Below are 27,584 nucleotides of genomic sequence, written 5' to 3'. Positions count from 1 at the left end.
GTTGGGCTGTAAAGGTTTGAAGAAAGAAAGAAAGAAAGGAATAGGGGTGTCTGAGACCTGGAGAAATGTACAAGGGAGGGATCTCTGCCTGAGTGGAATCAGGGAAAACTCCTAAGAAATAAAGCAACATCCATATCTGAATGAATAGTTAAAAAGAAGATATTTATTAAGTGCTTGCTCAGTGGCTATTACAGTGATACATGGTTTCCTGGTACTATACAGATTCTCTGGCATTGGCGGTCTTGTACACATTAGTCCTATTTTCTGGAACCTCGTCCACGCACTGTTGCAGTAAGAAGGCGACGGGGCGTCTCTCGGCTCAACACCAGAGAGACGTCAGGAGAGCGGAACCCGGGTTCGGTGGCTGGCGAGGGCGCCCGGAGGGTTTTCGCAGGACTCCAGACCTAGCGACGCGCACTTCGTTGCTAAGGGCGGAGGCGCCGGAGGCTGCGGAGCCTGGAGGCTGTGGACGCCGTCGGGTTCGGCGTCCTCGTTGGGCCTCAGCTCCCGGCCCGGCCGGCCCGCCGGTGGGTATAGAGCCCGAGGCGGGAGGAAAAGGGTGCAGCTGACGGGAGGGGAAGTGGGAACCCTCGTGCTCTCCGAGCCGAACCCGCCTGACTGGCCAAAGCGGGGAGGTAGTTCCCGGGGCCCGCCTTGGGTTGGGTGGCCTTACATCCAGTCTTGGGTGAACACCCCTCCATCCATTCCCACCACCCGCGCCCAGCCTCATCAAAAATAAGCTTTGGGCAAACGTTTAGAAGAGGTGCAGGGCATTTGTGTGATCTGAAAGGAAAAACTGCGCAGAGTTTGTCCCAACAATTTGGGGCAACCGTGGGAGTTCTGACGTAGTGCTGATTCCCTAAATGACCTTGGGCAAGACCCTCTTATTCTCTGAGACGTTCTTTCCTCTACCTGTACCAGTGGAAGGTCATATCGGACTATTTCCTACTTGCTTCTACCTGTGGTTTTGTTTCTGTTTGAGCTTTGGTTTTAGATTCCTTGGTCTTCCAGAGTGTACTTTAGATGAATGCAGAAGGAGATTTGGGGAGAAGGAGGGGGCTATGAAATCATCATTTACATGAACAGTGGACCAGGAGCCCAGCTGAATAAGATCCAGTGCCCCAGCTTCACCCCTTTGTGACCTTCGGAAATGGAAAAAAGTGAAAGTGTTAGTCACTCTGTGACCCAGTGGACTGCTGCCCAAGCTCCTCCATCTGTGGAATTCTTCAGGCAAGAATACTGGAGTGTGTTGCCATTCCCTTCTCCAGGGGATTTAACTGACCCTGGGATCAAACCTGGGTCTTGTGCATTGCAGGCAGATTCCTTACCGTCTGAGCCTCCAGTCTCAGTTTCTTCATGGAAAGTGACAGGTGGAAATATTCTGGAGTGTACCAAGGAATGTTGCACTGGAAAGTTAAAAGAGAATTCTCTGAATTATGCTTAGAGTGACCATTGAGGGGCTTTCCTGGCAGTTCAGTGGTTAAGGTTTCATGCTTCCACTGCAGGGGGCACAGGTCGGATCCCTGGTGAGGGTACTAAGATCCCACATGATCCACGGTGAGGCCAAAAAATTAAATAAGATAAAAATTTAAAAATAGAGTGACCACTGAGGATCTTAAAGGCCTTTGGAGAGTAGCTTGGGGCAGAAATGGTTCCTAGGATTCAGATTTAGGCCTGATTCGACCTGGAACCAAGTCCTCTGTAGCATTTCTAGGCCTGATATGTGGAATGGGTCAGAGTAACTGCTACCTGGAAAATCTGTTATTGGACAGTATTAAAGGACCCAAATATTTTGGGGGGCTTCCCAGGTGGCACTAGTAGTAAAGAACCTGCCTGCCAATTCAGGAGACATAAGAGACATGCCTTTGATCCCTGGGTTGGAAAGATCTTCTGGAGAAGGGCATGGCAACCCACTGTAGTATTCTTGCCTGGAGAAGCCCATGGATTGAGGAGCCTTGTGGGCTATGGTCCACGGGTTTGCAAAGAGTCAAAACACACCTGAAGCAATTTAGCATGTATGCACATATTGTTAGGCCCTTAAAAAAAGCTTGCCAAGCAGACTCTCCCATCTTAGTATTCCATTCATTCATTCATTCAAGAGATATTTGCCTTGCATCTGTTTTCCTAGGCTGTGCTCAAAGTGCAAATACAAAAATGAATAAAACATTTTCCTTTCTCTGAAGTATACTGCTGCTGCTAAGCTGCTAAGTCACTTCAGTCGTGTCCGACTCTGTGCGACCCCGTAGATGACAGCCCACCAGGCTCCCCCGTCCCTGGGATTCTCCAGGCAAGAACACTGGAGTGGGTTGCCATTTCCTTCTCCAATGCATGAAAGTGAAAAGTGAAAGTAAAGTTGCTCAGTCGTGTCTGACCCTCAGCAACCCCATGGACTGCAGCCTTCCAGGCTCCTTCGTCCATGGGACTTTCCAGGCAAGAGTACTGGAGAGGGGTACCATTGCCTTCTCCACAAGTATACTGCAGGTTCACTATATGAACTATGGCAGATAACCTGAATAGTGTTTTCATTTCTTAGTCTACAGCAACATGGACATTATCCAAGTACATATACTTTGTTCTCAAGATTTTAAGTTGCCTTGCTATATCATATCTGGGCTTCCCGGGTGGTGCAGTGGTAAAGCATCCTTCTGCAATGCAGAAGGCACAAGAGACGCAGATGCAATCCCTGGGTCAAAAAGATTCCCCCGGAGAAGGATGGCAACCCACTCCAGTATTCTTGACTGGAAAATTCCATGGACAGAGGAGCCTGGCATGCTACAGTCAGTGGGGATGCAAAGAGTCAGACACAACTGAGCGAGTGGGAGCATCCCTTCCTTTCATATAATATCTAACATAATGAATTCTTAGCCTTAGTGTGATCAGTCACTCTGGTCAGGAGACATAATTGGCTTCAGTTTAATATACTCCAGACTCACTTTCACATGTGTATATTCTCTGTGTATATTTGTAATGTATGTTTAATATGTCTGTATTAAGAGTGGAATTAATAATAGTGAAAATTGCCGCTTTTAGCATTGCTATCTCTGTCAATCCAGTAACCATTCGGGTAGTCATCATTTGTTACTAACAATCTGCAGCTCGGACCAAGAGCTTGAAATGCACTAGCTTTTGCAGAGATGCAGTATAGTAAGCTGGTAGGGAGCAAAGCACCTGGAGTCCAAATGCCTATACTCAAGTTTCAGCTAGGACACTTACTTGCAACTTATGTGTAAACTTGGACAAGTAATTTAACATCTCTGTGCCTGACTTTTCTCATCTGCAAAATGAAGATAATAACAACGTCTATCTCAGAGGCTTGTGGAATAGATTAAATGAGTTAAATATAAAGCTCTTTTAAAAGTCCTCGGCATATTTTAAGTGCTGTTTAAAAAAATATTTATTTATTTATTTGTTTGGGTTTCCCAGGTGGCTCAGTGGAAAAGAATCCCCCTGGGATGCAGGAGACTTGGGTTTGGTCCCTGGGTCAGGAAGATCCCCTGGAGGAGGATGGCAACCCACTCCAGTATTCTTGCCTGGAAAATCCCATGGACAGAGGAGCCTAGCAGGTTGTAGTCCATGGGGTTGCAGAGTCGGACCCAACCTAGCTACTAGCCAAGAGCAACAGCAAATTTATTTGGTTGCACTCGGTCTTAGTTTTGGCACACGGGATCTTTAGTTGCAGTGTGTGAGATCTGGTTCCCTGACCAGGGTTGGAATCCTGGCTCTCTGCATTGGGAGCTTGGAGTCTTAGTCACTGGACCACCAGAGAGGTCTCTAAGTGCTATTTTTAATCTTCACAGAAGCTGAATGATAGAGTTATTATCCTATTTTACACATAGGAAACTGAGACTTAGAGAGGTTCAGGAACTTGCTCTAGACCGAACGAAGCAGAACTATAATTCAGACCTAGGCCTCATTTCAAGGCTAATGTGCCTAATGAAATATTATTCTGACTGTTTTGTGCTACTCTTAATAATTAGAATAAGATCAATCAATAATTAGAGTTTATTTGAATTCTTAAAATTTAGTTGTTAAAATGCAGTAAAGCTGTTTCTTCTTTGTAGATGTTTATAGTGGAAATTCTGGGCTAGAAGTCAAGAGCTCTACCTAGTTAGAATTTTGAGCAAATGATATTTCTGCCCATATTCTGCAGATCTTTAAATAAAGAGTTTCTATGTGATGATTTTGAGAAACTGTTTCTACTTGAAGTAATATTTTAAAAATTCATACTTAAAGTATTATTTTAAACAGGAGAATTTGCTTTTCTCACAAAAACAGTAAGCTTGGAAGTAAGCAATCACTCCTGAAGATTTTTGATAAATGAAAATATTACTATGAGTAAAATAAAAATATTTAATGATGAGTTTAAATATATCCTATTTTGCACATTTAAAAATAGTTGTATAGTTAACATTATGGTATAGTTTCCCTAAGTATTGGAAATGTGCAAGTTATAAAATCTTTGAATTTTGCAAGATAAATCTTTGTGAGGGGAAATGACACTTAACAATCTCTTTAATAAACAGTTTCTTATTTACCTTGTAAATCTCCTTTCAGTACAAACATGCTTAGAGAAGAGATTAATCTGATTGTCTTTTCACTAATTACAGAGATTAGGAAGTGGCTGCCTGAACTATTTTCCAAAGGATAGCTTTACAAAGCAGCAGCTCACCAAGTTTACAAAGTTTACAACTTTACAAATACGGCAGCTCACCAAGAAGATCCCACTGGTTTGGGCGTAAGTAATTCTAAAGATTTTCTTTTCCTTAGATTGTGTCATGAATATGCTTCAGATAGGAAGTATGGCTCTCAGAAGATACCAGCTAAAGATCCAATCAGTTTTAAGCAGAGTCAATCCATTTATAGCATCAGTGACCTAGATCTGTGGGTGGCATCTGTCCTTAGTTTGATGGCAGTGTTAAAAAATGGGTTGGGTTGGCAGATAGGAAGCCCTGTAATCTCTTATCTAACTATAACAGTACAACACTGCAAGCTTTTTGAAAACTATCTTGGAATTTTTCCTGGGGGCATATTTATGGTAACTGAAAAACTAGATTCCCCTCTTGCTGGGTGTCAAGCCAAAAAGACACAACCAAGCCAAAGAGCAGAAGAAAGGATTTAGAACTTGCAGCAAGTTGGGAGAACAGGGATATTTGCCCAAACTGTGTCTCTCAGAACAGCAAAACTGGAGAAGTTTTAAGATAAGAGTGCATGCATATATATGAAAGGGCTCGGGTGGTATATGCATATTCATAAGGGGCTTGAGTAGAGGAGAGTTCAGCATAGATTTGGGACACAGGTTGTCAGAGTCACAGCTTTAGTTGATTAAGTCACCAGGGTCAGCAGAGGTCAGCATCATCATTCCTTAAGTAACAGACAGTCTTGTGGTTCGGAGAAGGAGAAGGCAATGGCACCCCACTCCAGTACTCTTGCCTGGAAAATCCCATGGATGGAGGAGCCTGGTGGGCTACAGTCCATGGGGTCACACAGAGTTGGACACAACTGAAGAGACTTAGCAGCAGCAGCAGCAGCAGCAGCAGCAGGTCTTGTGATTTGAGTGTTTGAGGGTGTTTGGATCCTGCACTGTAGCTCAAGAATGTGCCTCTTGCTATCCTGTGCCTTCGAAAGAGAACCGGGAGTCCTTTTTTAAAAACTTTAAACATTACCTAGTATTTCAGCTCTGTTGGGTCTTTGTTGCTGCACGGGCTTTCTCTGCTTGAGGTGTGTAGGCTTCTTATTGCAGTAGCTTCTCTTGTTGCAAAGCACAGGCTCTATTGGGCTTCAGTAGTCACGGCTCCCAGGCTCTAAAGCACAGGCTCAGTAGTTGCGATGCACAGGCTTAGTTGCTCCATGGCATGTGGGATCTTCCCGGACCAAGGATCAAACCTGTGTTCCCTGCATTGGCAGGGGAATTCTTTACACCTGAGCTACCAGGGAAGCCATGGAACTGGGAATTTCTACAATTGATTTATCATCTCCCTGAAGAAGGAAATGGCAACTCACTCCAGTATTCTTGCCTGGAAAATCCCACGGATGGAGGAGTCTGGGAGGCTACAGTCCATGGGGTCACAAAGAGTCGAACACGACTGAGTGACTTCACTTGATGTGGTCAAGAGCAAGCCTTCTGGCCAGGCTTAGATCACAAAATGTCTAGGCCTATAATGGTTCTCTTATGTCAAAGAAGTTCCATCTGGTTCTCTTCCTCTGGGAACCCTCTGGTCTATCTGGCAGCACTTGTGCTTGTCACAGAGAACCCGACAGTGTCTGAACTAGAGGAGCCCTTCAGTCAGTTCAGGCGCTCAGTCATGTCTGACTCTTTGCGACCCCATGAGCCTCAGCACGCCAGGCCTCCCTGTCCATCACCAACTCCCGGAATTCACCCAAACCCATGTCCATTGAGTTGGTGATGCCATCCAACCATCTGATCCTCTGTCGTCCCCTTCTCCTCCTGCCCTCAATCTTTCCCAGCATCAGGGTCTTTTCCAATGAGTCAGCTCTTCGCATCAGGTGGCCAAAGGATTGGAGTTTCAGCTTTAGCATCAGTCCTTCCAAAGAACACCCAGGACTGATCTCCTTTATTCTTTTTTTTTTTTTCTGATCTCCTTTAGAATGGACTGGTTGGATCTCCTTGCAGTCCAAGGGACTCTCAAGAGTCTTCACCAACACCACAGTTCAAAAGCATCAATTCTTCTGCACTCAGCTTTTTTTATAGTCCAACTCTCACATCCAGAGGCCTTAGGTTTGCTATTTCACAACACATGTGTTTGTCACATCGTGCAAGCTGCTTGAAGTACAGAGAAGGATACGTGAGTCCCTCTTCTTATGGAGCATACAGTCTGCTAGTAATCTTGGAGTCTGGTGTCTGTGTTTATACATTAGAGGGGAGGCTGAGGCACAGTGTAGAGGATCGAGGAGCTCCATGACACACGACACACGTGAGACAAGGCAAGCCTGGTACCAGAGCCCAGAGCTCTTGATGCCACCTGTCGTGTTCTTTCCACTGCATTTGCTTCTGTTCCTTGTCAACTTAAAGAATATTCACCACCTAAAAGTTGAGAGTTACGTTTTATTCAGAAGGAGTTTTTAGGACTTCATGCTCGGGAGGCGACATCTCAAGTAATCCCAAGAAAACTATTCCAAGGAGGCGAGGGGGTGAGCTCGGATATATCGGGAGTTTTGCAATAAAGGGCAGGTAGTCTGAACATCAAAAACTTATTGTTAATTAAAGAAAACCACACACACAAACAACAACAGAAAAGAAAACCAGATGCATCAAGTTAGGGAATTTAGCACTTTTCTATGTATGGGAAGATGCAAGAGTCTGGGCTCACTGAAATCATTCCTTTGATCTGCAGGATTCTTTTCATATCCTGAATCTCCTCAGGACTCACCAGCTCACCATAGTGTGTGGCTGCAACTCCTGATGACGGTGACACCCTTTGTTTACTGAAATGGCAGGAAATAGTCCATTTCTCACTGGTTACCTGTTGTTTTCAGGAGGTCAGTTCTGGCAGCTTTCAAATGTAGGCTGAAATTCTTCTGGAAAACTGTGGTGGGTTTTTGTTGTTTTTTTTAAGGGTTTTGTTTTTTTTGTTTTCATCTATTTTGTTGAAGTATAGTTGATATACAATGTTGTGTTTATTTACGCTATACAGTAAAGTGATTGTTATACATACATATACACACGTTCTTTTTCATTCTGGTTTATCACAGAATGTCGACTATAGCTCCCTGTGCGATACAGCAGGACCTTGTTGTTCATCCATTCTGTATGTTATCGTTTGCATCTGCTAGTCCCAAACTCCAAGTCCCTCCCTCCCGCTTGCCCCCTTGGCAGGTCTGTTCTCTGTGTCTGTCAGTCTATTTCTGTTTTGCAGGTAGGTTCATTTCTGTCATATTCTAGATTCCGTGTATGAGTGATAACATATGGGATCACCTCCTCTTTCTGACTTATTTCCCTAAGTGTGATCATCTCTGGTTGCATTCACACTGCTGTAGGTGGCATTACTTCATTCTTTTTTATGGCTGAGTAATATTCTGTTGTGGATATATGTACTACATCACCCTGATGCATTCATATGTCAGTGGGCATTTAGGTTGTTTTTATGTCTTGGCTATTATAAATAAATAGTGCTGCCATGAACACTGGGGTAACTTATATTTTCAAATTAAGGTTTTCTCCATATATATCCCCAGGAATAGAATTGCAGGATCACACGGCAACTCTATTTTTAGTTTTTTGAGGGACCTCCATAGAGTGGAAAACTGTGGGTTTTTTTAAAGGTAATGATATGGGACTTCCCTGGTGGTCCAATGGTTAAGACTTCAAGCTTCCGTTACAGGGAGCCTGGGTTTGATCCCTGGTCCGGGAACTAAGATCCTGCATGAAGAGTACTTGGTGAGTTTTAGCTGCTATTTCTTGTTATAGACTATTCTTCCTAGAACTAGGTAGGCTCATCATTCCCATAAGAAACTCATCTCCTAGAATTTCTTTAAGCAGAGCCCTGGAAGAGATGGCAACTGGGTACTCCCATCTCTACCCTCTGCCATCTCAGGGGACAGCTAATTGAGTAGCAGACGAACATTACCCAGAGAAGCTGAGATTACGTCCTAGTCATGTACCTTCAGTCCCATCAGACGTCCACAGTGGCCACATATTCTGATCTTGACATTAAAACTGAGATATTTTTTAAAATATTTACATATTAACTCTTTTAAAAATAATAAACCTTATTGCATGTAAACACAAATAATTTTATGAATATACTTTTGAAAACACACAAAAATGTTTGATTGGAAGAGAACGGTATTGTTTTACGTTTTTGCAAATCTCTTTACTGTTTGGCTTAAACAGAAGACTGTTGGATTCTCGTGTCTGCTGCTGCGTTCAGTCTATTGCAGGATGTTCTTTGCATTGTAGTATAAGAAGAAAGTCAGGACTCACATGGAGACATAGTTGGGAAGAGGATTTCACAGACTCCCTGCCGGGGTCTCAGGAACCCCCAGCAGTCCTGAGATCACACTGTGAGACCTGCTGGTCAGGTCATTACCTGTGTCACTATCTCCCGCATCTCATTCTTATTACAGAATAACCTCATGACCCTGGAAAGTATTTAATAGCAGTCCCACAAGCTAGGAAGGTTATAGCGTTTAGAATAACTAAAGCTCTTTTCTAAGAAGCTTACTGGTATAGATTAGTTTTGGTGTTTTTTTTTGTTTGTTTTTTTTGGCCTTGCCTCAAAACTTATGGGATCTCAGTTTCCAACCAGAGATTGAACTCAGGCCATGGCAATGAAAGCTCCAAATCCTAACCAGTGGACCACCAGGGAATTCCCAGTACTTCATTCCTTTTAATGGCTGAATAATATTCCTTTGTATGCATAAACCACATTTTGTTTATTCATCCATTGATGGACACTTGGGTTGTTGTTAGCTTTTGGCTATTGTGAACAGTGCTGCTCTGAACATACATGTATAAATTTTGGAATGAACACCTGTTTTCAATTCTTTGGACTATATACCCAGGAGTAAAATTGTTGGATCACATAGTGATTCTGTATTTGACTTACTGGGGAGCATCTTAATATTTTTAAAATTAGTTTTGTTTATCTGCAAATGCTGTATGGAGGGATGGTGCCTTCCCAGGGCGGTAAGAGTGAGGCAGGGTAAGGAGGAAAGCCAAATGCCTACAGTTAGTCTTTAAAAAAAAAAAAAAAAGGTTTTAGCATAACCATACTACCTGCTGTTCTTGTGCCTCACAGAGTTAACAGTGTGTATTCTTCTTTTTACCAAACAGGGAACACAGCTTCCAGCAGCCTCAAGGGATGCTGCTGCTCAGGTGCCATCTGAAACGAGCTCTTCCCCAGAAGGTCTTGTGCAGGCTCTGTGCAGTGATGGGGAAACTGCAGAGCAAATTCAAACACAGCACTTACAAATACAGGTATAGCAGTCTGCCCTCGGCTGGGATCCCCAGTTTTGTGCCCCGTGACAATTCTTTCCTATAGAAGGAGAAGGCCCGGAGCCATCGTTGATGCCCTCCCTGAACAGTCAGTTTGGTCTTCTTTGGGAATCATCTCTAGAGCAAGCAAAGACTGGGTTTCTTCCTTTATCAGACCCCAGTCATCCACTCATTCTGAGCATTTACAGAGTTAATAATGCCATCTGGTGACATCAGTGTGTCTCCTTTCTCTACTCCCTTTCTGTCTTTCTCCTCAGCCTGGCCTTGTGGTCTACACTCTCTTCCCCTTGCTCCACTGTGCACCCTACACCATGGGGCTCCTCGTTTTCCATCCTCTCTTTAGCAGGCCTGATGGATTTATCGAGGAGAGGATTCAAACTAAAGCCTTTCAAGAGTATAGCCCAGCTCACATGGATACCGTCTCTGTTGTTGCTGCTCTGAACTCAGACCTCTGTGTCTCCGGAGGAAAAGATAAGGTGGGGTTTCCAGTGCTTCCCAGGGAACCAGCTTATTGCAGAGAAGGGCAGATGTTTGGAAAGGAAGTGCTGGCTTTTCATTTCTGGCAGCAGAGTTGAATAGTGTAAAAATATGCGCTTTAGAGTTAAAAAGACTGGGTTTAAATTCCTACTCTGCCGTTTCCTATTACTTTGGGCAAGTCTTTTCATTTTCTTGAGCTTCAGGCTCCTTATCTATTAAATGCGGGTAGTAATGCCAACCACCGGAGAAGGCAATGGCACCCCACTCCAGTACTCTTGCCTGGAAAATCCCATGGACGGAGGAGCCTGGTAGGCTGCAGGCCATGGTGTCGCTAAGAGTTGGACACGACTGAAGCAACTTAGCAGCAGCAATGCTAACCACCCAGGATAGTTGTAAGGATTAAATGGGAATACCCTCAGCACTCTGCAAGACCACCCACATGCTTTTTATAAATGACAAGGATTACTCCAGCCTATCCATTTTTACATCTGCATGCACATAGGAGTTATTTATCAGCAAAAGGAAAGTTCTAGTCTCTTTTATGCCTCTCTTTTGCCAAAATATCTACCAATACTTCGAGACTGCTCTCATTTTCAGTGTAAATCTGGTTGCTTTATCTCCCTTGTATTTGGATCTGTCATAGCACTCAGACCTAGGCTCTTGCTAGCAGAACTGCTGATTCTTTCATAACAAATAATGCCTCTAATTTTCAATAGCCATTTAGAATCTTCAGATTCCATTTTCATAATGTATTTCACTCATTCTAAGATATGCATATTTCTACATTTTAATACCTCTGAAATCAGGATGCATCTAGAAATTGATACTAACATCATTTAATTGGCAGCATTTTGTTTTAACATCTAGACATATGAAATTATATTTCTGTGATCCTCACCTGTGAGGGGTAGATAGTGCAAGGATTAGCCTCTCTGTTTTGCAGGTTATGAACCTGGGATTTAACTAGGTCATAGTACTGAACTACAGAGACTGGGCCAGAGAATGCTTCTGAATCCTGTTTAGGGGGAGAAATACAACAAAATACTAAAATATATTCCTGGAGAAAGGACGGGAAGAAAATTTTCATAATGATTCTCTCTGGCAGATGGGATTATGGATGAGATTTTTTGAAATTAAAAAAAAAAGTATGGGGACTTCCCTGGTGGTCGAGTGGCTAAGACTCTATGCTCATAATGCAGGGGGCCTGGGTTCAAGCCCTGGTCTGGGGACTAGATCCCACATGCTGCCACTAAAGATCCTATGTGCTGCAGTGAAGATTGAAGATCCTACATGCCTCAACTAAGACCTGTCGCAGCCAAATAAATAAATATATTTTAAAAATATGATCTGTTTCACAACAGTGTAAATATACTTTTATTTTTTTGGCCATGCCACATGGCATGTGAGATCTTAGTTCCCCAGTTCAGTTCAATCCAGTCACTCAGTCATGTCTGACTCTTTGCAACCCCATGTACTGCAGCACGTCAGGCCTTCCTATCCATCACCAACTCCCGGAGTTTATTCAAACTCATGTCCATTGGGTTGGTGATGCCATCCAACTGTCATTCCCTTCTCCTACCTTCAATCTTTCACAGCATCAGGGTCTTTTCAAATGAGTTAGTTCTTTGCATCAGGTGGCCAAAGTATTGGAGTTTCAGCTTCAGCATCAGTCCTTCCAATGAATATTCAGGACTGATTTCCTTTAGGATGGACTGATTGGATCTCCTTGCAGTCCAAGGGACTCTCAACAGCCTTCTCCAACACCACAGTTCAAAAGCATCAATTCTTCGGCGCTCAGCTTTCTTTATAGTCCAACTCTCACATCCATACATGACTACTGGAAAAACCATAGCTTTGACTATACAGACCTTTGTTGGCAAAGTAATGTCTCTGCTTTTTAATATGCTATCTAGGTTGGTCATAACTTTTCTTCCAAGGAGCAAGTGTCTTTGAATTTCATGGCTGCAGTCACCATCTGCAGTGATTTTGGAGCCTCCAAAAACGGTCTGTCACTGTTTCCCCGTCTATTTGCCATGAAGTGATGGGACCGGATGCCATGATCTTAGTTTTCTGAATGTTGAATTTTAAGCCAACTTTTTCACTCGCCTCTTTCATCAAGAGGCTCTTCAGTTCCTCTTTGCTTTCTGCCATAAGGGTGGTATCATCTGCATATCTGAAGTTCTTGATATTTCTCCCGGCAGTCTTGATTCCAGCTTGTGCTTCATCCAGCCCAGCATTTCTCATGATGTACTCTGCATATAAGTTAAATAAGCAGGGTGGCAATATACAGCCTTGACATACTCCTTTCCCTATTTGGAACTAGTCTGTTGTTCCATGTCCAGTTCTAACTGTTGCTTCTTGACCTGCATACAGATTTCTCAGGAGACAGGTCAGATGGTCTGGTATTCCCATCTCTTTCAGAATTTTCCACAGTTTGTTATGATCCACACAGTCAAAGGTTTTGGCATAGTCAATAAAGCAGAAGTAGGTGTTTTTCTGGAACTCTCTTGATTTTTCAGTGATCCAACAGATGTTGGCAGTTTGATCTCTGGTTCCTCTGCCTTTTCTAAAACCAGCTTGAACATCTGGAAGTTCACAGTTCACATATTGTTGAAGCCTGGGTTGGAGAATTTTGAGCATTCCTTTGCTAACGTATGAGATGAGTACAACTGTGTGGTAGTTTGCGCATTCGTTGGCATTGCCTTTCTTTGGGATTGGAATGAAAACTGACCTTTTCCAGTCCTGTGGCCACTGCTGAGTTTTCCAAATTTGCTGGCACATTGAGTGCAGCACTTTCACAGCATCATCTTTTAGGATTTGAAAGAGCCAGGGATCAAACCCATGCCCCTTGCACTGGAAGTGTAGAATCTTAACCCCTGGACCACCAGGGAATTCCCTGAATATACTTTTAACACTACTAAATTGTACACCTAAAAATGATTAAGATGGTAAATTTTTTTTTTAAGTAGGGGAAAAAAAATCTAATCTCATGTAGATTTTCCTTCAGCATCTGCACCCAGAACCTCAACCTAAACCTGATGCCCCTGGGGAGTGTTATCCCAAACCCATCATTAAGGCCCAGACGCTTCAGTGGAGTGGCCCAGTGGGTCTGGAAGAGACAGAGAGCTCAAACTCGGGGAGCATGAGGAGCGACACCACAATAAAACCTTGGTAGAAAGGGAGAAATTAGATAGAGAACAAGATAAAGCTTGTTGTTTCAGCTAAACAAAATCAATTAAACTAAAATATTCTAATGAATCTCTGCAGACAGTTGTGGCCTATAACTGGAGAACTGGAAATGTGGTGAAAAGGTTCAAAGGACATGAGCGTGAAATCACCAAGGTAATTGTCATATGATTAGCATCATGAGGAAATTTGGAATTGAATAAAGGAATGCCTGTAGCTCTAGGTAGTAAGAGTGGTTGAGTATTTCAGTGATAAGGAAAAATGCAGAGGTTTCACTTGATGTCACTGTGTGAAGCCCCACTCACACCAGAGCAAACCATTCACTCAGCTCTAGTTACACGTATAGCAGACACAGTTTTTGTTTCATCGTTAAGCCCTTCATAGCTTCCCAGGTAGCGCTGACCCACCTGCCAGTGCAGGAGATGTAAGAGACGGGTTTGATCCCTGGGTTGGGAAGATCCCCTGGAGGAGGGCATGGCAACCCACTCCAGTATTCTTGCCTGGAGAATCCCATGGACAGAGGAGCCTTGTGGGCTTCAGTCCATAGCATTGCAAAGAGTTGGACACGACTGAATCGACTTAGCACATAGCACAGCACAGGTAGAAAATAGAGAAGAGCTGAGATTAACTCCCCCTGCCCTGTCTTAACTCACAGGGTCATGTATCGAAGCCTCACTAAGTGTTTACTCTAGGTAAGAAAATAACAAACTCTCCATACTGAGGACACTTTTAGTCTTGTTGGGGAAAATTTTTTAAAGCCAGAAACAGTTAAATAACTAATTTGTTAAAGAGCATGACAGAGTAGACTGAGATTCCAGCAAAAATGATAGAGAATGTCAGATTATGTAACTCCCCTCTCTGAAGCCCACCTACGTGAACCAAAACTTGAGAAGCAAAGTCCATTGTAATGAGACCAAGTATCAGCGACAGTCACGTAGGACAGACTCTGTTTACCTGCCAGATACAGTGCACTTTGAGCCAGAGTGAGAGTGAACACCAGGCTCTAGCACGTTCATCTCCAGGCTTGTTCCATTTTTAATGTCCAAACAAGCACACTAGAGCTGTCTTTTTTTTTTTTTTTTTTTTTGAGCAGATAGCGTGTATTTACAAATCAAGCCAGTTCTTCAGCGCCTCTCGCGATAAGATGGTCATAATGTGGGACTTGCAGAGCTCCTCACAGCCAAGACAGCAGTTCTCTGGCCACACCATGGTGGTCACTGGACTGACAGTGAGTCCAGGTGAGGTAAAGCCAATGTCTTCCCAACACCAACACTGTGGTACTTTTCTGAAAAGCCCTGTCCCAAGTCCGTCTCATGGACCATCTTGTCATTGTTCCCTAAGATTCATCACAACTGTGTACTGGCTCCCGTGACAACACCTTGCTCTTGTGGGATGTGGGCACTGGACAGTGTGCAGAGAGAGCGTCAGTCTCCAGGAACCTGGTATGAACTCAAACTTGGTCCAGAGCAGGGCAACAGAAGGGAGCCTGGGGTGAGGAAGAGCCTAGGAGAGACACATGGAGACCGCATGACCAGGCCTTAGAGTCTTGGGTCCTAATTACTGTTCGCCCCTAACTAAGGTCTTCTGCTCCAGACAACAACTCCACTAGTTTATATTGGAGTTTTAAATGGTGTCCTCACTTATGCCTTCAAAACATAGTTATTCCATATCTTCTGTGGACCAGGTACTGTGCTAGAAGCAGTGTTAGTGGCCCAGGGCTTGGTTCCTGGCCTCCAGAAGCTCCCAGTTTATGCTTATCATGTGTTCAGTATATGTAACATCATGCAGAGAAATAAGCATGACCTTTTGCTATTTGTATGATTTGATTTGCTTATGAAGACCAGTGTTTTCCGGTAGCAGACTGATGTCAACTCCACTGCCTATGACTAACCTCGTACCTGGGTTTAAAGCATGGATACATCACTTTTTAGCTGTATTAACCCAAGAAAGTTACTAGCAGTCTTGTTGTCTTCATTTATAAAATGGGGAGAGTTATATCACCTGACATGGCAATGTCCTTTAGTGGTTGTCAGACATTAGTCAGGTGGTCTTTAGAGTTTTGAAGACAGCTGCCAATGGCAGGATGTGCTTGCCCTGTGCCCTCCATACTTGTGCAGGTTGCTAGAAGAAGTGAAAACTGCGTTACCTCGGGTTGTTTTGAAAACTGTTTCACGCCTATCCAGCAGGGGGCTGCAGGGATAAAGGGAAACAGGGACACTGAGCCCGCTTCCTGAACCCGAGGCGGCCTCAAGTTAGGGTTTCATTGGTCCCACTTGAAAGCAGAGGCCGCTCTCCTTAGCTGCCACTCGGCCAGCGGTGTTTGGGTTTCAAACACTCTGAGAGCGCTGCATGCATTTCGGGGCTCACGCCCGGTCCAGGTGCCTCCATTGCTGCTGATAACCTGGGAGCTGCAGGTTGAGCATGACTGGTGGGCCTCTGCACCACATAAAATCCCTCTTAAGTCAGATGTGCTAGGCTCAGCATCCTTGAGAAGTGATGACAGAAATGCTATTTAGTGACATTTACAGAAATTACAGCAGAGGAATGGCATGGTGTGGAGAAGTTTTGAAACTTTTGCTTTTTCTAGGTCACTCACTTGTGCTGGGTCCCCCGAGAATCTTACATACTCCAGACCTCCGAGGATAAAACCATCAGGTGGGCTTACTGAGCAGCAGTGAAGGTGTTTCTGGTGAAAGTCTGTGGCTCCCGTGCTTACCTGACTCTGTTCCTGCTCTGCTTTTCCGCGTTGCTACGCCTTTCCCAGGGCCTTCCCCTCCTCTGCACTTTGCCAGTGCTGGTGTCTCTCTGATCTGGCCCCACGGATCACCTGGATAGAGGTTGAATGGCAGGAGGTCAGCTTGTTCTGGCTGGTTTTTAGAAGCAGCTGATTCTGCCAGCCCTGACTGTGGGAACATGTTCAGATTAACCTCAGGGTCAGTCGCTTGCTTGTCCCACCCCTTCAAGTGGCCCTAACTGGGCTCCAGGTGTTCTCAATCACCCATCCCTCAGAATCACCATCAGGGAAGTCAAATGAAGTAAATCCTTCTTAGACTAGAAAGCATGACCAGAAACATTGGATCTCAAGAGATTCTTCTTAGAAAATGGTAGGAAGAAGATAAGTAAAATTGAGACAAGAGGTAAAACAAAACGGTCCCCAGTTAACCCCATGGGTCAGTTGGCCAAGGCCTATAAATCTGTGTCTGATTCTGGAATGATGCCTGCTTCTCTCCATCATGATATGTATCTTTGAAAATTTTTGTTAAATCACAGGCACAGAACTATTCTCTCTTGTCTGTTGAAAGTAGTACCCCAAAGGACCAAATTAACAAATTAACTTGAACAATTAAGATGCTTGGTCTAAATTCCCATTAATTAGATCTTAAAATAGAAAGAACTCAGATGTCATTCAGTTTGGTTATTTCCTGACAGCTTTACCATCTCTGAGATTGATCTGGTTCATGTTGCTGTTTTTAGGTAAATCACAGCGTTCTGTTCTGACTTGCCAAAGCCTGCAAAGACCCAAGACTTCGGTATTCACAGGCAATTATAAGTGCATTTCAGCACATTTACTGCAAACTCATTCGCTGCCGTAATTTCTTTCAGACTGTGGGACAGTCGGGGGCTGCAGGTAGCTCATACATTTCCCACCCAACAGCACATCCAGACGTACTGCGAGGTCAGTGAGGATGGGCACAAGTGTGTCTCCTGCAGCAGCGGCTTTGAAGGGGAAGGCTGTGAAGCCACGGTGAGAGACTGTGGGGTCCAGGTATCGGGGTGCTAATGAGAAACGACTTCCTCTTGCCTTCTGCCTGTCCTGAGCTATACAGGCAGGCTCTACTAAAGTCTCAAGCCTATTCCAAGTGCATACTATACACGATCCTTGGCATTCTGGATGCTTCTTTCAAGAAAACTCCATTGCCTAAGCTCTCTGCATCAGTCATAGAAAAGAGAAATGTGATGGGAGTCAAGATAGGAAGGCGTTAGACACAGAACCACCTGCTAATGTTCCTGATCCCAGTAGAATTTAGAAAGGGGATGAATCAAGTGTGTTCCCATTGCACATGTGGTCACATAAAGGAAATCAAGTTCTTTGGGAAGTTTGGGGCTCTAGTGTTGGTCAAGGGCCCACCACATCCTGAACCCCTATACCTTTCCTTGCAGTTAATTTCAGGATAGATTGCCTTGGCTCCTCCAGAGTACCTTGGATTTCTCACAGTAAAATATTAGTTAAAAGATTTATCTAGTATCCAAACAGGACAACTACAACTCCCATTTTATTGGACATTTATTATGTGCAAGGCACAGGGCTGAGCACATCATGTGTATTATCTCATTAAATCTTTAAAACAATCTTGCGAGTTCAGTATTATTATAGTTCCCATTTTACAGATGGGGAAATAGAGGCATGGTGAGTTGAAATCTCTTGTACAAGACCACACTTCTCATAAGTGGTAGGTTGAAGTGTTGAATCCCAGGCTTCTGATGTAGCATTTCTTCTCCAAGCTAAGCATTTTCATTTCAGCTCCTACAATTATTCCTTGGACAGTGACTCAGTGTCCAGAGATTTCATTATTTTTTGGACACAATTCCATGTGCTCTTGTCTGTGAACATTATTCTCTTAAGTGTAGTCTGATTAGTATCAACAGGAGTGGGCTGGCAGAACTGTCGTCTCCCTTGTTATAGAATCTAGTCTTCCTATACCAAGAGTCAGTGTCTTGGTATTAAATCAGAAGGTCTGCACCTGTATATACTTATGAGAAGGTGTTCCTAACTGTGGGGTCTCCATGGGACCCACAGATGCCAGGAGGCTGGTATAAGGCCACTCTTGAGCTGTTGTAGAAAATAGGTCACCCCCTTCTATTCCACTGTGCTGCCATGATGATAATGAAGAAGGCAACAACCCCCGGTTAAACCATCTTTAACCTGGCTTCTTTGACACATAGTCACTGATTGACTGGATGGATAGATGGGAAGGATGAAGATAAGGGTGTCTGTGTGAGGAGGTAGGTTGAGGGAGTAGGTGCATCACGAGAGGCTGGGGAGAGGATACTAGAGAATGAAGCATGTCTGAAGCTGGGAAATATGTATGCAAGCCAGCCCCTGTCATTACTTTGCAGCTGTGGGACCTGAGGCAGACACGGAGCAGAATCTGTGAGTACAGGGGCCACTTGCAGACTGTTGCGTCCTGTATCTTTCTACCCAGAGCTTTAGCCTCGATGCCTGCAATTGCTACTTCATCACATGACTGCAAGGTGAAGATCTGGAATCAAGACACTGGAGGTAAGGAGCCTGCCTCTCAGTTCAGTTCAGTTCAGTCACTCAGTCGTGTCTGACTCTTTGCGCCCCCATGAATCGCAGCACACCAGGCCTCCCTGTCCATCACCAACTCCTGCAGTTCACTCAAATTCATGTCCATTGAGTTGGTGATGCCATCCAGCAATCTCATCCTCTGTTGTCCCCTTCTCCTCCTGCCCTAAATCTTTCTCAGCATCAAGGTCTTTTCCAATGAGTCAGCTCTTCGCATGAAGTGGCCAAAGTATTGGAGTTTCCGCTTTAGCATCAGTCCTTCCAATGAACACCCAGGACTGATCTCCTTTAGAATGGACTGATTGGATCTCCTTGCAGTCCAGGGGATTCTCAAGAGTCTTCTCCAACACTACCATTCAAAAGCATCAATTCTTCAGTGCTCAGCTCTCTTCACAGTCCAACTCTCACATCCATACATGACCACTGGAAAAACCATAGCCTTGACTAGACGGACCTTTGTTGGCAAAGTAATGTCTCTGCTTTTGAATATGCTATCATATTGGTTGGTCATAACTTTCCTTCCAAGGAGTAAGCGTCTTTTAATTTCATGGCTGCAGTCACCATCTGCAGTGATTTTGGAGCCCCCCAAAATAAAGTCTGACACGGTTTCTACTGTTTCCCCATCTATTTGCCATGAAGTGATGGGACCAGATGCCATGATCTTCTTTTTCTGAATGTTGAGCTTTAAGCCAACTTTTTCACTCTCCTCTTTCACTTTCATCAAGAGGCTTTTTAGTTCCTCTTCACTTTCTGCCATAAGGGTGGTGTCATCTGTATATATGAGGTTATTGATATTTCTCCCAGCAATCTTGATTCCAGCTTGTGCTTCTTCCAGCCCAGCGTTTCTCATGATGTACTCTGCATAGAAGTTAAATAAGCAGGGTGACAATATACAGCCTTGACGTACTCCTTTTCCTATTTGGAACCAGTCTGTTGTTCTATGTCCATTTCTAACTATTGCTTCCTGACCTGCATACAGGTTTCTCAAAAGGCAAATCAGGTGGTCTGGTATTCCCATCTCTTTCAGAATTTTCCACAGTTTCTTGTGATCCACACAGTCAAAGGCTTTGGCATAGTCAATGAAGCAGAAATAGATGTTTTTCTGGAACTCTCTTGCTTTTTCGATGATCCAGCGGATGTTGGCAATTTGATCTCTGGTTCCTCTGCCTTTTCTAAAACCAGCTTGAACATCTGGAAATTCACGGTTCACATATTGCTGAAGCCTGGGTTGGAGAATTTTACGCATTACTTTACTAGCGTGTGAGATGAGTGCAATTGTGCAGTAGTTTGAGCATTCTTTGGCATTGCCTTTCTTTGGGATTGGAATGAAAACTGACCTTTTCCAGTCCTGTAGCCACTGCTGAGTTTTCCAAATTTACTAGCATGTTGAGTGCAGCACTTTCACAGCATCATCTTTCAGGATTTGAAATAGCTCAACTGGAATTGCATCACCTCCACTAGCTTTGTTCGTAGTGATGCTTTCTAAGGCCCATTTGACTTCACTTTCCAGGATGTCTGGCTCTGAGTGATCACACCATCGTGATTATCTGGGTCGTGAAGATCTTTTTTGTAAAGTTCTTCTGTGTATTCTTGCCACCTCTTCTTAATATCTTCTGCTTCTGTTAGGTCCATACCATTTCTGTCCTTTATCGAGCCCATCTTTGCATGAAATGTTCCCTTGGTATCTCTAATTTTCTTGAAGAGATCTCTAGTCTTTCCCATTGTGTTGTTTTCCTCTATTTCTTTGCATTGATTGCTGAAGAAGGCTTTCTTATCTCTTCTTGGTATTCTTTGGAACTCTGCATTCAGATGCTTATATCTTTCCTTTACTCCTTTGCTTTTTGCTTCTCTTCTTTTCACAGCTATTTGTAAGGCCTCCCCAGACAGCCATTTTGCTTTTTTGTATTTCTTTTCCACGGGGATGGTCTTGATTTCTGTCTCCTGTACAATGTCACGAACCTCAGTCCATAGTTCATTAGGCACTCTATCTATCAGATCTAGTCCCTTAAATCTATTTCTCACTTCCACTGTATAATTATAAGGGATTTGATTGAGATCATACCTGAATGGTCTAGTGGTTTTCCCTACTTTCTTCAATTTGAGTCTGAATTTGGTAATAAGGAGTTCATGATCTGAGCCACAGTCAGCTCCTGGTCTTGTTTTTGTCGACTGTATAGAGCTTCTCCATCTTTGGCTGCAAAGAATGCAAAGAATATAATCAGTCTGATTCCGGTGTTGACCATCTGGTGATGTCCATGTGTAGAGTCTTCTCTTGTGTTGTTGGAAGAGGGTGTTTGCTATGACCAGTGCATTTCCTTGGCAAAACTCTATTAGTCTTTGCCCTGCTTCATTCCGTATTCCAAGGCCAAATTTGCCTGTTACTCCAGGTGTTTCTTGACTTCCTGCTTTTGCATTCCAGTCCCCTATAATGAAAAGGACATCTTTTTTGGGTGTTAGTTCTAAAAGGTCTTGTAGGTCTTCATAAAACCGTTCAACTTCAGCTTCTTCAGTGTTACTTGTTAGGGCATAGACTTGGATTACTGTGATATTGAATGGTTTGCCTTGGAGACGAACAGAGATCATTCTGTCATTTTTGAGATTGCATCCAAGTACTGCATTTCAGACTCTTCTGTTGACCATGATGGCTACTCCATTTCTTCTGAGAGATTCCTGCCCGCAGTAGTAGATATAATGGTCATCTGAGTTAAATTCACCCATTCCAGTCCATTTTAGTTTGCTGATTCCTAGAATGTCGACGTTCACTCTTGCCATCTCCTGTTTGACCACTTCCAATTTGCCTTGATTCATGGACTTAACATTCCAGGTTCCTATGCAGTGTTGCTCTTTACAGCATCAGACCTTGCTTCTGTCACCAGTCACATGCACAACTGGGTATTGTTTTTGCTTTGGGTCCATCCCTTCATTCTTTCTGGAGTTATTTCTCCACTGATCTCCAGTAGCATATTGGGCACCTACTGACCTGGGGAGTTCCTCTTTTGGAATCCTATCATTTTGCCTTTTCATACTGTTCATGGGGTTCTCAAGGCAAGAATACTGAAGTGGTTTGCCATTTCCTTCTGCTTCTCAAAGATACATGAAGTCCTATAGGTTTCTTTAAAACTCTTTCTTCCATTGCTCAGCATGTACAGAGTCACCCATGCCCTGCCACTGTCCACGACCATAGTGGTTAAGAGATGGCATCAAGAGACCAGACTCCCTGTCCAGCTGGCTAGAAGCTGTCACCGCGTAAGCCCTGGTATCATGTTGTACAGACACCTTCCTAAAAGCTCAAATATATTTGGTTCTTTCATTCTTTCTACCTAAAGTTCCTCATCATGTTTTAAGTTGTGATGCTCAAAATGTCTGGAAAAGAGAACAAGAATTGCCACTTTAAGATTCATTTTCAAGGGCTAAAATGAGAGCCTCAGTTTGGTAGGGGTGAGGTGTGGGGTAAGGATAGTCTCAGAAAGACTCTGGCCTCTCTTGATTCTGCAGCTGAGGTTTGGGATTGTAGTAAGGTCATGCAGAGCACCAGAGAAAGACATGCTTTAGGGAGCCAGCTCCCCACAGTTTCCTTGATGTGCTGCTGTGCCAGAGCCAGCTTCTACTCGCTGACTGTTAAATATTCAGGAATATTTAATATGGTCATGGTAGGAGTATTTAACCTCACAAAAATTGGCAAATGCTGTGAATGAAGGTTTTTTTTTTTTTCTTTCTGAAAAGCCAGTTTACCAGCACCCCAGTGCCTCCATACTATTCTGTCCTAGACAGTGGCTTCTGGCAGACACAGGGCTAGTGTTCATTTAGAGACCCTCAAGCCAAATCCCTTTGACAGTCATCTCCCAGAAACTCAGCTCCTAGCAGGGGAGGATAGGGTTGCCCCCCTCAGACGTGTGGGGTCACGTCTAGCGGCTTCCACAGTGAGTGCAGTCACGTACCCTGACCTGGGCGTGTGGGAGGAGCAGCTGATCTAGATTCAGGGATCGAAACCCGAGACCAGGGAGGACCAGTTGTGAAAGCGCCGCTCGGCCCTCCAGGCATGCACGTGTGCTCTTAGAAGAGCAACCTGCAAGACGCTGACGGAGGAGAGTGGGTCAGCAGCCCCAGACTGCCCTGCGGGTGCCCCGTCATCCTTTGTCCTGAAAAGACAAAGCGAGACCCCGGGTTGCGCAGCTGAAATCGGTATCCTTACCTTTTGCTCTGTGCTTTGTTCTCTGGGCAAGCGCCCGAGGGCAGCATTTTAACATGGCCTTGCAGTGAGGCTCCAGTTGTCCAGTGTACTTCCAGGTGGAATACGTCCTGTGCTGACAACTTGGGTTGACTTCCCCAGTGAAACCTTCTCTGAGGCACTGGGTGCCTCTCTTACCTGGGTTAGATGCGTATACATAGCATGTGTTTTATTTCTGTAGGTTTCTTACAAAGACGCTGCCTTTCATGATATGGCACCCTTGGTCTAATGTGCCGGTTCCCCCTTCCTCCCCAGCCTGCCTTTTCACCTTGTCTCTGGATGGATCAGGACCTTTGACTTCCCTGGCGGTGGCCGACACCATCTCCTTATTGTGTGTGAGTTTCAGCAGAGGAATTCACTTACTCAGGGTGGACTGCAGCCAAGGGCTGGAACTGCGGGAAGTGGCGGCATTCTGAGGCCAAGAGACCTTCACTGGACAAGAGCAAACTGTGGCCCTTTCTTTCTCAGTGTGACTTTGTGTTTTTTCATGTTCTCTTGAGGGGAGGGCGATGTGGAGCTGATGTTCTTTGCTTAGGTTCCCTTGGAAGATATGTCAGTGTTAGAAGTCAATTTAAGTCAAAATCAGGTGCAGAGATTAGAAATATGGACTCAAATATGGCTCTCAATTGAAAGTAAATCCAAGTACAATTTTTAGTGAGCTTTGGGGACTACTCTTTAAGAAAAGTAAGTTTATGGCCCACACTCCTATCTGTGGAGTGTTTCTCCCAAGGCCATCTTACCTCCCAAGATGGACTGCATTATGTTCATGGAATGTGTATATCTCTCTTTAAAAAAAAAAAAAAAGGTTTATAGCTCAGAATGATTACCTGTGGGTATAAGAGTGATAGGCCTCTGTCTGTGAGAGTCAGAACACAGGTCTGAGTCTACTGAACTGACCTTTTCCATGTCTCCATGAAAGAAAAAAGTGTAGCAGAGAGAGAAACTGTTGTGGTTGCCTCACAGTTATCTAGATGGGAAAGGTTAGTGCAGCTGCATGGAAGAAATGGATTGCAGACATGAGATTAAGCTCTAATCACAGCCCCTTCACAGCGTAAAGAATCAAAGTTAGGGCCAGGAAGCAAAAGCCACCTGGGCCAGCGCTGCATGAGCAGGAAGCCTGCGATGGCGGGCAAAGAGGGTGACAGCCACCCTGTCCTCCTGGAATCGGATGGATCATCAGACCCATTCCATGGACACAGGAATGGAGAGATTAAGGCTAAGAACTTCATTTGTGTATTTTAATATCTTTACTTAGTTTTATGTAACCCTTCCTGGGAGATGGCCAGAGTGAGGCAAAGGGGGTGCCTGCCATGACAATGGAACGTGTCGAAAGAAGTAGGAAGAGGGACTCGACCGCGCCGGCCACTGAGCCCCCGCGGTGAAGAGGAGCGGGGTGCTCCCATCTGTCTGGGGGTCCCCAGGAGATCGGTCCCGAGCCTGGTGCTCACAAGCCTGCTTTCCTCCAGGGAAAGTAGACTCACTCCTGCCTCCGGCAGGCCCACACATAAGGCAGCAGAGGCCTGGCAAGTCCCTTTCTGATGAGTCCCAAAGAGTCCTCTCTGGCCCCTGCCTGTCCCTGATACCAGTGGCTGACAGCCATCTTCCATGTCCCCCTCTTGCTCCGCTTTGGGGCCAGCTCCCCCATGCTGTCTCCAGCCACCAGAGGGGAGCATCTTAAGCTGATGCAAAGCGTCAGACCCAGGTTGGACTCTCCATTTCCCCATTCAGCTGAATGATCTTGAGAAAGTTAAAAAACCTCAGTTTCCTCACTGAGAAGATGGAGCTCATAACCCTACCTTCCTCACAGGGCTGTTCTGAGAATTGGACCATGTTAAATGCCAGGCAAGCTGCTGGATGCTCACAGTTGGCAGCCCCAGGTCCTCAGTGCCCTCTCTGCCCAGACTAAACGCTGTCCTTGCCATGGGATACATTCACCACTGTTTCACCCACTCTCCTTAGATCATGGTTTCTAACCCTTCAGTCGTTATTCAGCTTCCCTGTGATCCCTTAAGTTACAGATCTTTGAGCCCTAGAAGGACATGGTGAGAGAGGAAGGGGCCTCAGCACCAGCAGGTGGCTGAACACACATATTCCCACTGTGGTTCTGCTAGTCCCCTGTCACAGATGAGAAACTGAGGCCTGGGGACTTGCAGTCCTCTGCCCGAGGTTACACACATGGGGAAGAAGGGGAGGAGCCCTTTGCCTCACCCCTTAGCCTCTGCATGATGTCACAAAGTCCACTTTAGAAATTCTTAGACCGTGACACTGTTTGTAGCTTTTCTAGACCAGTTGTCCACTTTTGGGCTCCAAGGAGATCCTCCTGACAAGGGGCCTGGGAGTAGTAGACGGGCGTCTCAGGTAAAGTCCTAGCAAGTCTTAAACTAATAGTGCTACAACTGAGCCTTTTTTTCTAGGAAGAAGACAGAGAATCTAAGGGAGTGGGTTGGGAGGGGGTCCCAGGGAAGACGAAGTAGAGGGAACGTATGTGAGAAAATACGGAGAAGGCAATGGCACCCCACTCCAGTACTCCTGCCTGGAAAATCCCACGGATGGAGGAGCTTGGTGGGCTGCAGTCCATGGGGTCGCTAAGAGTCGGACACGACTGAGCGACTTCACTTTCACTTTTCACTTTCATGCATTGGAGAAGGCAATGGCAACCCACTCCAGTGTTCTTGCCTGGAGAGTCCCAGGGACGGCGGAGCCTGGTGGGCTGCCGTCTATGGAGTCGCACAGAGTCGGACACGACTGAAGTGACTTAGCAGCAGCAGTAGCAGCATGTGAGAAAATTAAAGGACTCTGACAAGCCCAGTTCTGTTACCAATTAAATCGTTTCCCTACACTCTACACCTGCTTGATGTAGAAATTCCTTACCTGTGCATTTTAAGTAGAAAATAGATTCATAAATGCACGTTTTTATAGGATTTTTCAGTCTTTCATGCCCTAATGCGTTCATTTGTTCATCAAACATCTCATTTTAGAGGCTATTCCTTTAAAATCGCATAAGGGAACCTTCCAAATACAGTTGACTTTTTTTTTCTTTTTGGCCGTACCACACACATGGCATTCGGGATCTTAGTTCCCTCACCAGGAATCAAACCCATGTCCCCTGCGGTTGACCTGTGGAGTCTTAACCACTGGACTGCCAGAAAAGTCCAACTTTTTTCTATGAAAGTATTTAAGCCCTTGGAATCTGGCTAATTATATTGCAATTAAAAGAAATTCATATATTTACTTATATAAGTTGAAAATATTTATATATTAATATTCAAGGAAAATGCATAGTGATTATTTATGACCTTCTTTTTAAAATATTTATTTGTTTTTTTTGGTGGCTTAAACTATCTTATGAGGACCTTTATTTTTTCTAAAAGGTTAAAAATAACCTGGAAAAGGGTGTTTTCTTTAAAATAGCAGCATTTCTACCTGCAAGTATTGTGATGCAGTGAACATCATTGGTATCCTCACAGTATCGGACAAGTCCTGATTATCACTGACTTCCTGAACAATGATTATTAAAGAAGGTTCCTGAAGAATTCTGGGTTTACAGTCACTGAAACAGAAATAATATCTGATCTTTCAGGACAGCAGCAGAAATGTGCCTTCAGAAGTCTGTTTTCAACATTGGTATTGAGAGAGATTGTTTTCGGTCTATAAGGACCTTCGTTTTGATACAGGAATTGCAAGTACAGAACTCAAGAATCGGGGAGTATAGAACTCCCCTTCCCTTCTCGTCTTCAGTCTTTCCCAGCACCAGAGCCTTTTCAAATGAGTCAGTTCTTCGCATCAGGTGGCCAAAGTACTGCAGTTTCAGCTTCAGCATCAGTCCTTCCAATGAATACTCAGGAATTATTTCCTTTAGGATGGACTGGTTGGATCTCCTTGCTGTCCAAGAGACTCTCAAGAATCTTCTCCAACACCACAGTCCAAAAGCATCAATTCTTCTGTACTCAGCTTTCTTTATAGTCTAACTCTCAAATCCATACATGACTACTGGAAAAACGATAGCTTTGACTAGACAGACCTTTGTTGGCAAAGTAATGTATCTGCTTTTTAATATGCTGTCTAGATAGTCATAACTTCTTCCAAGGAACAAGCGTCTTTTAATTTCATGACTGCAGTCACCATCTGCAGTGATTTTGGAGCCCCAAAAAAGAAAGTCTGTCACTGTTTCTGTTTCCCCATCTATTTGCCATGAAGTGATGGGACCAGATGCCATGATCTTAGTTTTCTGAATGTTGAGTTTTAAGCCAACTTTTTCACTCTCCTCTTTCACTTTCATCAAGAGGCTCTTTAATTCTTCTTTGCTTTCTTCCCTAGGTGTGATGTCATCTGTATATATGAGATTATTGATATTTCTCCCGGAAATCTTGATTCCAGCTTGTGCTTCTTCCAGCCCAGCGTTTCTCATGATGTACTCTACATATAAGTTA

The 27,584-nt window shown here is 44.3% G+C and overlaps 1 protein-coding gene across 4 annotated transcripts; it reads left to right on the top strand.

The window, feature by feature from the left end:
• The first annotated feature begins 420 nt into the window (after window positions 1–420).
• WDR31 (WD repeat domain 31) lies at window positions 421–25,690 on the top strand. 4 transcript variants are annotated; one of them, XM_040239602.1, is made up of 11 exons: window positions 421–527; window positions 4,608–4,735; window positions 9,794–9,937; window positions 10,302–10,431; window positions 13,700–13,774; window positions 14,712–14,856; window positions 14,960–15,060; window positions 16,206–16,273; window positions 17,222–17,363; window positions 18,737–18,899; window positions 23,410–25,690. In XM_040239602.1, exons 3-11 carry the CDS (start codon window positions 9,822–9,824, stop codon window positions 23,568–23,570), a joined length of 1,101 nt encoding a protein of 366 aa, XP_040095536.1. In that variant the 5' UTR covers window positions 421–527; window positions 4,608–4,735; window positions 9,794–9,821; the 3' UTR covers window positions 23,571–25,690. The 4 variants fall into 4 exon arrangements, with proteins under 4 accessions (XP_040095536.1, XP_040095519.1, XP_040095545.1 ...); XM_040239585.1 differs by having other exon boundaries at window positions 10,299–10,431; XM_040239611.1 differs by lacking the exon at window positions 23,410–25,690 and adding an exon at window positions 22,067–22,245 and having other exon boundaries at window positions 10,299–10,431.
• Window positions 25,691–27,584: the final 1,894 nt, after the last annotated feature.

Source organism: Oryx dammah, unplaced genomic scaffold, assembly GCF_014754425.2.
Source record: "Oryx dammah isolate SB20612 unplaced genomic scaffold, SCBI_Odam_1.1 HiC_scaffold_1, whole genome shotgun sequence".
Taxonomy (NCBI): domain Eukaryota; kingdom Metazoa; phylum Chordata; class Mammalia; order Artiodactyla; family Bovidae; genus Oryx; species Oryx dammah.
This window is presented reverse-complemented; position numbering and strand designations above follow the sequence as displayed.